Here is a 15277-nt window from a genome sequence, read left to right as displayed (position 1 = left end):
AAAAGAGCAGCATTTAAGGGCGGTGGCGGTAGACCTCCAAAACAAGCTGGATGCAGAGAAAAACAAGGCGGGAGGGGCTCCCCAAGTCCAAGTGCTGCCAGGAAGGAGAGCAGGGACCCTTGTAAGCAAGTTCAATGGAGACCCGAAGGAGTTTCAGGGCTTTGAGACTGAGATCGTGTATGCTCTTGAGCTGCACCAGAATGAGTTCCCCGATGATGAGCACAGAGTAGCGTTTATTGTGGAACATCTCACCGGAGCAGCCAGGGAGTGGCTAAGACCGTTAATCGCAACCAAGAATCCTTGCATGAAAAATGTCCAACAATTTCTAGAAGGTTTGAGGACGATGTATTCGTCCGATAGTCATTTGGACCAGACTAAGGAGGAACTGCATAATTTACGCCAAGGAAATATGACAGTTCGCGCATATTGGGCGAAATTCACCATGCTGGTGCACAGACTGGGGTGGGTTTTGGATTCGCCTCCCATGCAAGCTGCGTTTTACTTGGGTTTGAGCGAGGAGGTGAAGGATGAACTCTCGAGAGGTCCAAAGCCCAGTACTATGGATCAGCTGAGCAAAGCAGCTCTGGCGGTGGGGGTGAGGCAGGAATCCCGGTGGAACGACAAGCAAGCGACGCGCGCAAAGCGGGCTTGGTTCCCACGGTCGCAGGAGAAGCCACTCCCTCAACAACCCTTTCAAGCCACGCCTGGAGCCAGCCAGGACCAGGAGCCCATGCAGATTGATAGCGCGCGCGCGCGGGCTTTTCAAACCCCAGCGGCGCCAAGACGCAAGGAGGGAAGGGGCGGGAATTGCTTTCTCTGCAACTCACCCCAGCATCTCGTCAGGGACTGCCCACATCGCAGGGAGTGGCAAGGAAAGGCGGGAACGGTGGTACCCTCCCCCACTGACGCAGCACCACAGCAGGGAAACGGGAAAGCCTGGCTGCAGGAGACAAGGGGCAGCAGCCAGGCACGGTCAGCAGACAACAGCCCCAGCCCGCCCACCCGCACAGAGAGGTGCAGAGCCAGCCCACCCCTCCCAGAGCAGGAGTGGTTCTGGAAGTGACGCTCACGCTCCCAAATGGCTATCCCCTGACGGTCCTCGCCTTAATTGACAGTGGGGCGTCCGCCAACTTCTTCTCGAGAAGCTTTGCAGAAGAGCACCAAATCCAGCTTTTGCAGTTGGATTTTCCTCTGCACGTGGCAACCATTGACGGCAGGGAGCTGCTGGGAGGGGCCATCACACATCAAACCCCCCCCATGAGAATGACGGTGGGAAGGCACTCAGAGACACTGGCGTTCAACGTCACCACCATCTCAGACCCCCCCATCGTCTTGGGCATGAGCTGGCTGGCGCGCCACGACCCCTCCATCAGTTGGCACCAGAGGTGCATCACGTTTGGGTCAGACTTTTGTCTGGAACATTGCATGCAGCACCAACCAGGGGAGGGGCCTCCGATAGCCACGGTGGCCACCATGCATATCAAAGGGGGTGAGGCAATACCCAAGCAGTACTGGGACCTGCAGGAGGTCTTCAGCGAAGCTGAGTCCGACCACCTACCCCCGCACAGGCCTTTTGACTGCCAGATCAACCTGGTGCCAGGGGCGACGATACCCCCAGCCAAGCTGTACGCCATGTCAGACCAGGAGCTGGAGGATCTGCGCGCTTTCATCGACAAGAACCTCAAGCGGGGGTTCATCAGAGAAAGCAAGGCAGCAGGGGGCAGCCCGGTCTTCTGGGTGGACAAGAAAGACACGCAACAGCGCCGTCTTGTGGTGGACTTTAGACGGCTGAATTCGGTGACAGAGCCAGTGGCTTTCCCCATGCCCAGAGTGGATGATCTCCTGACAGCGGCACGCAGGGGCAAGATTTTCACCAAGCTGGACCTAAGGGGGGCGTACAACTTGATCAGGATCCGGGAAGGAGATGAATGGAAAACCACGATGTTCACGCCTCTGGGCTCTTTTGAATATCTGGTGATGCCCTTCGGTTTGCAAGGGGGCTCAGCATGCTTCCAGGCCTTCATGCACCACGTCCTGGGGTCCCTCCTCTTCAGGAAATGCTTGGTCTTCCTAGATGACATCCTTATCTACTCGAATGACCCAGTGCAGCATGTGAAAGATGTCAGAGAGGTGTTGCAACGCCTGAAGGAGAACCACCTGTATGTGAAGCTGGAGAAGTGCAAGTTTCACACCAAAGAGGTGGACTTCCTGGGCTACAAGCTGTCAGACAAGGGGCTGGCGATGGACAAGGACAAGGTGCAGGCCATCCTGGACTGGCACAGCCCCAGGACGCGCAAAGATGCCCAACGCCTACTAGGCTTCGCTAACTTCTACAGGAAGTTCATCAAGAACTTCTCTCGCGTTACGGCTCCCATCACGGACTGCCTGAGAGGCAAGCAGAAGTTCAAGTGGACACCAGAGGCGCAAGCAGCGTTCGAAAGCCTCAAGAGAGTGTTCGCCTCAGACCAAAACCTGTTCCATGTGGTGCAGGACGCGCCCCTACGCATTGAGACAGATGCTTCGGAAAAAGCTGTGGGCGCGATTTTGTTGCAACTGGACGCCAACAGGGAGTGGAGACCCTGTGCCTTCTTCTCCAGGAAGCTGACACAGCCTGAACGCAACTACACAGTGTTTGATAGGGAACTTCTCGCGATCTACGCTGCGTTCCAGCACTGGCGACACTTCCTGGTGGGCGCCAAGCACCCCATCCAGGTGTGCACAGACCACAAGAACCTGGAGTTCTGGAGAACTGCCAGGGTACTCAACCAGCGGCAGATACGGTGGGCAGAGTTCTTCTCGAACTTCAACTTCTCCATCCACTACATCCCGGGGGAGCAGAATGTCAGGGCGGATGCCCTCTCCCGCAAGCCAGAGTACATGGAGGAGGAGGCGCCACCAGCCCCAAGGCACATTTTCCCCCCGTCGGCATGGTCCTGCGGAGCAGCAGTGGTGAGCGAGGCAGAACTCACAGCACTGACGGCAGCGGATGAATTTGCCAACCGCATCTTCAGAGAACTGAGAGGGGGGAGGGAGCAGGCAAAAGACTTTGCAGAACGCAGAGGGCTGCTTTTCTACAAGGGTGCGCTGTACCTACCCACCACCCAGCTTCGACGTACGGTCCTCAAGCAGATGCACGACAACCCTACAGCGGGGCATTTTGGAAGGGACAAGACCACTCACCTAGTCATGAGACACTTCTGGTGGCCAGGGGTGCGGGAAGATGTTAGAGACTATGTAAGGGGCTGTACCACCTGCCAGCGGGCGAAGGTGGTCAGAGCAGCGCCACCAGGGTTGCTGGAGCCCTTAGCCACACCACACAGGCCGTGGGAAGTGGTGTCCATGGACTTCATCACAGATCTGCCTTCGTCCAGGGGTAAGACTGCAGTGTTGGTGGTGGTGGACCTCATGTCCAAAATGTGTCACTTTATACCGTGTGCCAGGGCAGTCTCGGCAGAAGAGACAGCCAAACTGTTTGTTGATCACATTTTCAGACTGCATGGATTACCTTTAAGGGTTATTTCGGATCGTGGCCGCCAATTTGTTTCCAGGTTCTGGCGGCGGCTCATGAACCTCCTGCAGGTGGAGGTCAGCTTGTCGACGGCTAGACACCCGCAGACCAACGGACAAGCGGAGAGGGTCAACGCCATTCTGCAGCAGTACCTGAGATGCTACGTCAGCCAGCGGCAAACGGACTGGGTGGATCGCTTGCCACTAGCAGAATTTGCCTACAACAATGCAGTGCACGTCTCCACAGGGGTGTCGCCTTTTAAGGCCAATTACGGGCGCGACCTCAGATCTTTCCCAGAGAGGGAGAGGGAGGAGGAGGAGGAGGAGGGCCCACAGGCTGAGGATTGGGCAGAGGAACTGGAGACGGTGCACCAGCAGCTCAGAGAACACTTGGAGAGGGCCAAGGAAGCGTACAAAAAGGGGGCAGATCGCCACAGGCGACAAGGGGAGGTCATCAGGGTGGGGGACAAGGTGTGGTTGTCCTCGGAGGGCCTTCCCACCAGAGGGAGGTGCAAAAAGCTGGCACCCAAAAGGCTGGGCCCCTTCACGGTCACGCAACAGGTAAACCCGGTGGCATACAGGCTGGCACTGCCAGAGGACATGAGGGTGCATCCAGTGTTTCATAGATCGCTGCTGTCGCCGTACAGGGAAAGCAGCAGGCTCCGCGACAGCGAACTAACCCCCGAGGGAGGGGGGGAGAGGGAAGGCAGGGAGCAACTCAATGAGGCCACGGCCATCCTGGATTCAAGGTGGGGGGTGGGGGGACTGGAGTACCTCATGGCATGGGAGGATGCTCCACCGTCCCAGAATGAATGGGTCCCAGCCACTCAGATACAGGAGGAATTCTTGGTGGAAGAATTTCACGCCCTCTTTCCCCACAGACCCAAGCCCTGGCACATGGAAAGGGAGGGGGAGGAGGAGGAGGCACGGGAGAGCAGCTCACCATGGCGCTGGGAAGCGGAGTTTGAGGAACCAGAGGATGAGGTATGGGTGTCACCGAGATCCACCCAGTCAGAGGAAGGAGCAGATTGGCAGAACGTTTTTACCCCCACCAGCTCAGACGCCACGGACTTTTTGGGATTCCCGTCCTCCCAGGCGGAAGGGGGGGGCTCGCAGGACTGGGGGGAGGTGTTCACACCAACGGGCTCGGAGAGCACCGAGTTTTTGGGCTTCCAGTCGTCACCGACACATGGGGGGGGCCTGGGGAGGGGTGAAGGAGAGCTTGGGAGGGGGGTGGATGTGAGGGACAAGGGATATCGCGAAGTCCCTCCCCTCCTGAGTTCAAGCCCGTCCCCGAGCAAAGGGGAAAGCAGGGAGAGCTCCGATTCCAGTGGGGAAGCAGGAAGTCGTGTCCGAGGCTCAGGCAAGGTAAAGGAGCCAGGGTCCCAGGTGGGACAGGAAGGGGCAAGTAAGGGGGGAAGACCCATCCCCCCAACTCCAGAATTACGCAGGAAGAGGAGGGGCAAGAGGATGGGTCTGCCAAAGCTTTTGTGTTGGAGAAAGACGCGCCAAAAGCCATTAGGAGGTTCTGAAACCGACTGACAACATCGCTCCGTGTAAATAGCAATGACTTGAGCACTGTAAATACGCAGCACCAATAAAAGAATAAAATGCAGAGCTGCGTAGCGTCGTTACTCTGAAGTAGTCCACTCCGGCCACTGTGACAGGTGATAACAGCATTGTGACATGTTACTGGTTCAGGCAATTGACAAATTTCCAGTGGCATTTCACTGGCCTTTGTATGTATCTTATATACAGTGGAACCTCGTTTATGAACACCTCGGTTTACGAATTTTCGGTTTACGATCACCGTGGACCCATCTGGAACGGATTAATTCACTTTCCATTACTTTCAATGGGAAAGTTCGCTTCAGTTTATGAACAGGCTTCCGGAACCAATTACACCCATGCTTCGGGTTAAGTACGCTTCAGGTTGAGTACTCCGCGGACCCGTCTGGAACAGATTAATCCACTTTCCATTACTTTCAATGGGAAACTTCGTTTCAGTTTATGAACGCTTCATTTTAAGTACTCCACGGACCGTCTGGAACAGATTAATCCACTTTCCATTACTTTCAATGGGAAACTTCACTTCAGTTTATGAACGCTTCAGTTTATGAACAGACTTCTGGAACCAATTGTGTTCATAAACCGAGGTACCACTGTATGTGGTCTGTTGTTTTCTTCCATTCCTTTGACAGATGATGTTTTACTCCACTTTTCAATCAAGATTGGCTTTTGCCGAATCTTACACTGGACCGGAAACTTTCAAGGATTTTATTATTTGCATGTACAGTACATTATATTTTAATATGCCAAGACAATGGGCTGTATCCAATTTAGTTTGATATACCGTAACTAAGCCCTACTCAAAAGTAGAACCATTGAAGTTAATCAACCTGAGTAAGACTAGCATGGGAGACAGCCTAATATTTTAAGCATGTGGGGGTAGAGGCTTGGTGGGGGGGGGAAGGGTCCTTCTCACATGTTCAGAGGCACTTCTAAGAATATTAAGAATTATTTTGCTGGACTGCACCAAAAATCCAGCATCCTGTTTTGTGACTGCAGCTAACCCAATGCCTCTGAAGAGCTCACAAATGTGGGGGGAGAGAGGGCCTGCTATGCCCATAACATCTGGCATTCAGAGGTACTGTTGTATACTGCACCTGTCAATGGAGGTTTTGTTTGGCTCATAGCTGGTGAAAGATTTGTTTATCTATCATTACATTTCACTTATGTGTCTATTAAAACATGTTACATGTTATTGCATCCAGACACTTAGATGCTGACATATTTCAATCCCTTTCAATTGTTTGTAGCTGCTTTTCATGGTCTTTACCTGTTTTTTTTAATTGATGATTTTAATATGTCTTTGTAACCGGTTTAGAAGTTTTGCTGCGCCATCAAGTGCTGTATATAAATTTTGCTCAATGAAAGAAACAAATTTAATGAATTTCTATCCCACTGTTCCTCCAAGGAGCTCAGGAAAGGCATGTGTGGTTTTCTCCACCTGCTCCCCTCCTTATTTTATGCTTTTTTAAATGTGAGGCTGGTTATGCTATGAGATAAAAAAATTCCTTCCAGTAGCACCTTAGAGACCAACTAAGTTTGTCATAGGTATGAGCTTTCGTGTGCATGCACACTTCTTCAGATACACTGAAACAGAAGTGGCTGGGGGAACCTGGCCAGATGGGCGGGGCATAAATTAATAATAATAATAATAATAATAATAATAATAATAATAATAATAATTCAGATACACTGAAACAGAAGTATCTGAAGAAGTGTGCATGCACACGAAAGCTCATACCTATGACAAACTTAGTTGGTCTCTAAGGTGCTACTGGAAGGATTTTTTTAATTTTGTTTTGACTGCGTCAGACCAACACAGCTACCTACCTGTAACTATGCTATGAGAGGCAGCAAGCTGCCCAGGATCACTCAGTGAACGTCATGTGGCCGAGTGGGGGACTTGAACCCCAGTCTTTCAGATCCTAGTCTAGAACTCTAATCCAGGCACCCCCCAAACTTGGCCCTCCAGATGTTTTGGGACTACAATTCCCATCACCCCTGACCACTGGTCCTGTTAGCTAGGGATCATGGGAGTTGTAGTCCCAAAACATCTGGAGGGCCGAGTTTGGGGATGCCTGCTCTAACCACTACACCAACCCGAGGTCTCTCCATCTGTCCCCCATAAAACAAACTTTAGAAAGCCATTCCAGCTGGTTTAATCAGCGGTTCTTCTGGCAATCCCTTTTGTGTTGTTTTGCACCAAAGGGGCCGTCCCCTGGGATTCTATTTTTTTAAAAAATATTTTTAATAAATTATATTTATTAAGTTTTCCATTTGAACTATCCAATCAAACCACACCATAGATTCTGAATTATACATATTATTCAATAATCAAACAGTCCAAATATTGTGTCAAATTTTAAATTTCTGTCCCCTGGGATTGTCTGAAACCCTAGGCTGAATTCTATAGGAAGGAAGCTGTGGGAAATGGATGCTTGACACAAATTTCTGGACTGGGATGTTTGCCCAGTTGCGTCAATAACAACAAATCTACATTCTCTTGTCATTGCAGGTCAGAAAGGACACATTGCTCCTAAAACACAAACATCCTTGTACCTTTTCTGCTTCCGATTTCTCAATTATTTCTTAGCAATTTTATTTCATGCTGCCTCATACCAGGAAGCAGGAAATGGGTTATAAATTTGTTCGCCGCTGCTTTAAAACATTGCAAAATCACCGAGAAAACAGGTCTTGTTGAGAACTTGCATAGAACCCCAAATAAAATAAAATTAGTTTATTGAAGTGTATGGTAGCTGCTCTTCAGCTGTGGCTCTCATAGTGGCTTAAAGATAAAACACACACACACACACAGTGTACAGTCATACCTTGGTTTTCGAACAGCTTATTTATCGAACGTTTTGGCTCCCAAACGCCGCTAACCCAGAAGTGACTGATCCAGTTTGCGAACTATTTTTGGAAGCTGAACGTCCGACTGGGCTTCTGTGGCTTCCTGCAGCCAACCAGAAGCTTACCTTCCAAGTCCCGGACTGCAGAATCCGGGACCGGCAGCCGTGTGACACCGGAAGGTGCATTGACGTAACTTTGCCCTTCTATGGGCACCAAAAATGGCCGCCGCCAGCTTCAAAAGTCACTTCTACGCATGACCAGAAGTGCGTCGACGCAACTTCCGGTGTCGTTCCGCCCATCTATGGGCACAAAAAATGGCCGCCGCTTCCACCGGAAGTCGTGTCTACGCACTTCCGAACATGCGTAGATGCGACTTTTGAAGCCGGCGGCGGCCATTTTTGGTGCCCATAGAAGGGCAAATCAGAAAGAAAAAAATGGCCGCCGGCAGGAGAAAATAACGGAGAAAAACGGGAGACAAAGTGATACGGGAGACCACCGGGAAAAGGTAAGTAAAAACGGGGGTTTCCCGGGGAAAACGGGGTACTTGGCAGCTATGACCACAAGCCGTGCTTTGGTTTCCGAAAGTTTTGGAAGTCAAATGGACTTCCGGAACAGATTCCGTTTAACTTCCAAGGTATGACTGTAGTTCCTTAAAGCTGTGGTGGGGCACCTGTGGCTCTGCAGGTGTTGCCTCAGGTGAAACCCAACTGAAGGAGGTCACCTACCTGTATTTCCTCAAATCCTTCCCTTTATTCCAGTAGCTCTTTTCCCCCCCCCTCTTCACCCCCACTTCCCAGCCACTGCGGAAATTCCCATTGTGATCCCTTATCTCCCTTTGAACCCTGGGAAGGTGGAGACTCCCTTCAACATAGCCTGACCACTGTAGTCTATGCACTGTTGACTTTGGGGGGCTAGATTACTGCAATGCGGTCTGCGTGGGGCTGCCCTTGGGTATGGTTCAGAACGTTGCATCCAGGAGCTTCTTGTCGAGAATTTGGGATGCCCCTGTTAAAGCACTGGCTGCCCATCTACTGCCAAGCCAGGTTCAAGATTCTTCCAGTAATTTGTAAAGCTCTGAACAACTTAGGTCCACAATAACTCAAGGATCGCCTGAACCCTCATAGGCTAGCTTGATCACCAAGATCGTCAGCAGGAGCGTCACTGTCATTCCGCAAGTCGGTGAGGCTCATTTGACAACAATGAGTAACTAAGCCTTTAGTGCCATCGGCCCAGTCCTGTGGAACTCTCTGCCACAAGAGATTCAGCCAGGTGCGCTTTCTGTGCCAGCTTTCCAATGCCTGCTGAAAACCTTTCTGTTCTGCCAGGCTGATGCACGCAATTAAAGAGTACTTCCCCCACTGATATTAGCTTTTAACTCTTTTGCTCTTGTTTTTAACTTTTTATGGTTTTATTTTATACTGCTGTAAACTGTTGCGATAAATTCCTATGGCACAGCGCTTTCTAGATATTTTGGGAGATTAATAACCAGGCTACATTATTTTCTCCTTTCCACTTGCAGGCTATTGTCCTGGTACACTGGCTGCTGACGACATGGTAAGTTAGTAATACCGCGTTTAATTACGATAGTGGGTTGATTAATTCATTTGTGGCACACCCTCCCTATTAGCTTTCAGAAAGAATTTGAAAATTCTCCTTGTAACCCAGGTGCATTTGCTGGCTGAAGAATACAGTGGTTGTTTTTAAGTGCTTTTGGAATGATTTAATGATGCTGTCAATGGCTACTAGACAGGGTGGCTTTGCTTCTGCCTCCACAGTTGGAGGTAGCAATGCTTCTGAATACCAGTTGCTGGAAAGGGCAGGAGAGGGGAGCTGCTCTTGTGTTCGAATCCTGATTCTGGGTTTCCTGTTGAGACATCCGGGTTGGCCATTGTGTAAACAGGACGCTGGACTAGATGGGCCATTGGCCGGATCCAGCAGGCTCTTCTTACATTCTTTGATTTCCTTTCTTTTGCTCTTTCTCCTCTTCTGCCCTGGACAGGGGCTGCATGGCACCGTGGTTGCCAATTTCCTACCCGTGGGGTAACTTCACCATTCTCGCCCTGGGCGTCTGGGCAGTGGCCCAAAGGGATTCTATTGATGCAATCCTCATGGTAAGTTGTCGTTGTTGTTTTAAAAAAGCCCACCCAAATCACCGTGTTACGAATACATTTGCCTGATGAAAAAGGATTTGGGTGGATTTGTTGATTTCAAGGTGGATATCCCTAGTTTTAACATGCCTATGCTTACCTTCCAAGTCCCGGACTGCAGAATCCGGGACCGGCAGCCGTGTGACACCGGAAGTTGCGTCGACGTAACTTCCGGTGTTGCTTTGCCCTTCTATGGGCACCAAAAATGGCCGCCGCCGGCTTCGAAAGTTGCTTCTACGCATGTCAGGAAGTGCGTTGACGCAACTTCCGGTGTCGCTCTGCCCATCTATGGGCACCAAAAATGGCCGCCGGCAACACCGGAAGTAGCGTCTATGCACTTCCGGACATGCGTAGATGCGACTTTTGAAGCCGGCGGCGGCCATTTTTGGTGCCCATAGAAGGGCAAATCAGAAAGAAAAAAAATGGCCGTCGGCAGGAGAAAATAACGGAGAAAAACGGGAGACGAAGTGATACGGGGGACCACCAGGAAAAGGTAAGTAAAAACGGGGGTTTCCTGGGGAAAACAGGGTACTTGGCAGCTATATGCCTATGAGAGGTGGGCTGGTCACCATGGTGCAATTAGGACCTGTAGCAAAGCCTTGCCGCCAGGAGTCTGCCAGCCAGCCAGCTGTAACCTTGTTTCAGGAGACTCCATTCTACTCCTTCGTTTCACATCTCCCCTCCCTTTACAGCAAACGGGCTCCGGGGGTGCTGTCTATTCCCAAGTGCCCTGGCTTTGCAGTGCTTGGAAATGTTGCCCAGGGGGATTCTAAGACGCGGGTTGTGCTTCTGCAAACCATTGAACCTCTCCATCCCTACTGATGGCCGCCTTCTTGTGCATGTGTGATTGTTTTTTGGCACTCGGAGAAGGAGCCCGCTATCAGTATATACTGGAGATGGGAAGCCAGTTGTCCTCTAGTTGTTGTTGATCCACAAACCACCATCATCCCTGGCTGTTGAACCATGTCGAACGACATCTGGAGAGCTGCAAGTTCCTTGGTTTATAGGCTATATTGGTTGTTCCTCAGTCCCTGAAATAGACCCTTACTTGCCTTTACTGCCCCCAGCGACCTGCATCACAACAATGCCTTTTGTTCATGGAGAGCTGGGCAACCTGTAAGATAAGATATCTTTATTGTCATTGTCCCCTTGTGGGAACAACGAAATTACTCGGTTGCTACATCCACTCAGATAAAGCATTCCGCATAATCCAAAATTACAAAACCTAATTAAAACAGTAAATATAATACAAATAACAAGTAAAATAAGATGACTTCAAAGTCCAGGCTTTCCATTTAAGGCCAAAATCGCTCTAGAGAAGAAACTGTTCCTGAGACGGCTCGTTCTTGCCTGCATAGTTCTATATCTCCGTCCCGATGGCAGGAGCTGAAAGAAATGGTGACCAGGGTGCGTTGGATCTCTTGATATGTTTAGTGCTTTTCTACGGCACCTGGTGGTATAGATTTGTTCTAAGGTGGAGAGTGAGCAGCCAATAATGCTCTCCGCTGTTTTAATAATTCTACACAGCCCTGCTCTGTCCTGAGAAGTACAGCTTCCGTACCACACACATAAACCGTACGTGAGCACGCTCTGTATGGCACAGTGATAGAAGGCAAGCAGCAGCTGTGGTCCTCTGTCCATGGTTGAACTCATGCTTCCCATCATCCCGGACAGTTGGCCATGCTGGCTGGGACTGATGGGAGTGGTAGTTCAGAAAGGCAACCATTGCTTGCCTTCACTGCCCCCGGTGACCTCCATCACAACAATGCCTTTTGTTCATGGAGAGCTGGGCAACCTGTGGCCCTCTGTCTGTGGTTGAACTCCGCTTCCCATCATCCTGGACAGTTGGCCGTGCTGGCTGGGACTGATGGGAGTGGTAGTTCAGAAAGGCAACCATTGCTTGCCTTCACTTCACCCGGTGACCTCCATCTTTGTTCATGGAGAGCTGGGCAACCTGTGGTCCTCTGTCCATGGTTGAACTCATGCTTCCCATCATCCCTGATGGTCGGCCATGCTGGCTGGCCTGATGGGAGTTGTAGTTCAGAAACGCTTGCCTTCACTGCCCCCAGCTGCCTCCATCGCAACCGGAGAGGCCACAGACGATCCCCATGCTTGGCTTTATAGCAGGCATCCCCAAACTGCCTGCTATACCTGGCCCTCCAGATGTTTGGGCCTACAACTCCCATGATCCCTAGCTAACAGGACCAGTGGTCGGGGAAGATGGGAATTGTAGTCCAAAACATCTGGAGGGCCGAGGTTTGGGGATGCCTGCTTTATAGGCTATAGTTGAATGAAGGGAAGGACGAGCTGTGTCTTGTAACACCTTCTCTCCTTCCAGTTCCTCACTGGGCTTCTGCTGACGATCCTGACGGACATAATCCACTTCAGCCTGTATTACCCTCCATCGTCTTTGCTGCTCGACACCACCCGCTTCAGCGCCGGCATGGCCATCTTCAGCCTCCTCCTCAAGCCCTTGTCTTGCTTCTTCGCCTACCAGATGTACCGGGAACGTGGAGGAGAGTATGCCTTCAACCTAGGTAGGCGGCCATCGCTCAATCGGCGGCCTGGGTTTTGGTCCTCTCTGGAGGGCCCCGGCCCTCATGTTCTCTCCCATGCGGCCCACCATGTTCTTTGGCCCTGCCGTTCTTAGCCAAACTTCTGCCCGCGTCTTTTTTCTCTTGTCAGCTTCCCATTCATCTTTCTTCTTAAGTTGTGCATCCTTTTCTCCCTCTACGTTTGATTTCTTTTCCCTTGCAGACTGGGAGGCTTCGTCGGAGCGATATTCTGCCCGGGATGGTATTGACTCCACTCCTTTATCCCTCATTTGCCATTACTGAAATGCCTTCCCCTTTTGTTTATCAAGTTTTCTTGCTCATTTGGAGACAAGCATTAGCCTCCATCTTCCTCCTGGAAGCTTTTAAAAACACTTTTTAATGAAGGTCAACAAATGTGACGAGAAAATGTCTCTGAGAGCAAGATGGCCGCCCTTAAGGCAGTAGAGGCCTTTTGACATGAGGAATATCTTGGAGAGCAAAATGGCCGCCCATAAGGTAGTAGAGGCCTTTTGAGATGAGGAATTTGTCTGAGAGCAAGATGGCCGCCCTTAAGGCAGTAGAGGCCTTTTGCCATGAAGAATATATTGGAGAGCAAAATGGCCGCCCATAAGGCAGTAGAGGCCTTTTGAGATGAGGAATTTGTCTGAGAGCAAGATGGCCGCCCTTAAGGCAGTAGAGGCCTTTTGACATGAGGAATATCTTGGAGAGCAAAATGGCCGCCCATAAGGCAGTAGAGGCCTTTTGAGATGAGGAATTTGTCTGAGAGCAAGATGGCCGCCCTTAAGGCAGTAGAGGCCTTTTGCCATGAAGAATATATTGGAGAGCAAAATGGCCGCCCATAAGGCAGTAGAGGCCTTTTGAGATGAGGAATTTGTCTGAGAGCAAGATGGCCGCCCTTAAGGCAGTAGAGGCCTTTTGACATGAGGAATATCTTGGAGAGCAAAATGGCCGCCCATAAGGCAGTAGAGGCCTTTTGAGGTGAGGAATTTGTCTGAGAGCAAAATGGCCGCCCATAAGGCAGTAGAGGCCTTTTGATAGGAAGAATAGCTCTGAGAGCAAGATGGCCGCCCTAAGGTACTAGAGGTCTGTTGGTATGAAGAATAGCTCTGTAAAATAAGCCCTTTGATATGAGGGTGTGTAGCCTTGGCAACAGAAGTGTAAGCACAGGGGTAGCCCATGTGGTGTTTTCTAGATGATGGACTACAACTCCCATCATCCCTTGACCGCTAGCCATCCTGGCAGGGGCTGATGGGATTTGGGAGTCCCAACATCACCTGCCAGCTACTCCTAGTGTAGAAACTGTTGTGGCTTTTGAGGTTCTTAATTTTTTTTTATAGACTTCTTAGATTCCCTTTAGCAAGCTACGATTCCAAGAGGGAAGCCATATATCTCTCCGGAATCAGCTTAGGGCCGAAGTTCTTGCAACAATGGCTGTTTTTACTTGCCCTGGTTGGATTCGGGTATCCCCCAGCTGTGATGAGAGAATTAAGCTTCCATGATCACAGTATTCAGCAGAGAAGGGAATAAAATCTTGTCAACTTACTCTGTGCAGCCTTTTTATTTATGTCCCTGTCCCCTGGGGTGGTTAAAAACAATGCAAATCCGTGGCACCTTCCTTTTCAGAAAGGTGTCCTCCATATCTGTATTCTGTATATCTGTATTTTGCAAAAAAGAGGAATTTATTTAAAACAGATGTAGGGTACCTTTAGCTTTGGTTTCCTGCTCCTGATCTGTAAGAACATTTTGGGGATCTGTAAAGACTGGTTCACCTTTTATGGTGGAATTTCCCTGTTGTGTTTTTTTGGGTTGTTTTTTTTATTGGGGGGGAATGGACTTTTTGGGACTCAAATTAAGGTGTTGGTCGTATAGACCGGAGCACATTGTCTCTTCAAAGAAGCAAGGAGTGTTGACGGCAGCTTATTAGTGCCGATTCATCCTTTTCAACCATCGTTTTGTTGATAGCCGTGTCCTTTCTGAGCCATAACTGGACCCTTTTGCTTCTGGGCCTGTTTTGCAAACTGCAGGGAATGAGGTCAGTGGGTGTATTAGGGGGAAACACAAGTCTTAACCACAAAGAGGGCCTGAAATAATCATACATATATAATATCAAGCTAAAGTCAGAGGTACACCACAAATTTTAAACACATCCACCACACACTTGTGAGAGCCAGTGTAGTGCAGTAGTTATTGTATTATGAAAAAGCTTTAATAAAAACTTGTTTTTGTTTTTTAAAAAAATGAGTTTAATGATTCAATGAGGTTGGGGAGGTGAACCATGTGTGGCACCTTGAGTTCCTCTTAGGTAAATGTGGGATATAAATGCAATGAAATAACACACAAATCTCCCCAGAGAATGCTGGGAACTGTAGTTCCCCCCTACATAACTAGATCCCAGAACCCCGAAACTACAGTTCCCAGGATTCTTTGGGTGAAAGTCATGTGCTTTGTATGTATGGTGTGGATCTCTACTTAGTTCTACTAAGAGGACATGCATTAATATTAATGGGCCTAAGTTAGTTGTGTTCATTAATTTCAGTGGGTCTGCTCTGAATTCAACTAATGTTGGCTACTACAACCCATCTCATGTAAAAATGAGATCTTATATATAGAAAGCATGCTGTCCAAATATATCTCCTGAGGAAGGCTCTG

At 49.8% G+C, this 15277-nt stretch overlaps 1 protein-coding gene across 2 annotated transcripts in view; it reads left to right on the top strand.

The window, feature by feature from the left end:
* Positions 1–15277, top strand: part of AGTRAP (angiotensin II receptor associated protein) — a 34352-nt gene that overhangs the window by 15994 nt on the left and 3081 nt on the right. For both annotated transcript variants that reach the window (XM_060276270.1, XM_060276271.1), the window contains exons 2-4: positions 9446–9480; positions 9926–10037; positions 12412–12610. In XM_060276270.1, coding sequence (XP_060132253.1) covers positions 9446–9480; positions 9926–10037; positions 12412–12610 — 346 coding nt within the window. The remainder of the gene's footprint in view (positions 1–9445; positions 9481–9925; positions 10038–12411; positions 12611–15277) is intronic.

The sequence above is a fragment of the Zootoca vivipara genome, chromosome 6 (assembly GCF_963506605.1).
Source record: "Zootoca vivipara chromosome 6, rZooViv1.1, whole genome shotgun sequence".
NCBI classification, from domain to species: domain Eukaryota; kingdom Metazoa; phylum Chordata; class Lepidosauria; order Squamata; family Lacertidae; genus Zootoca; species Zootoca vivipara.
This window is presented reverse-complemented; position numbering and strand designations above follow the sequence as displayed.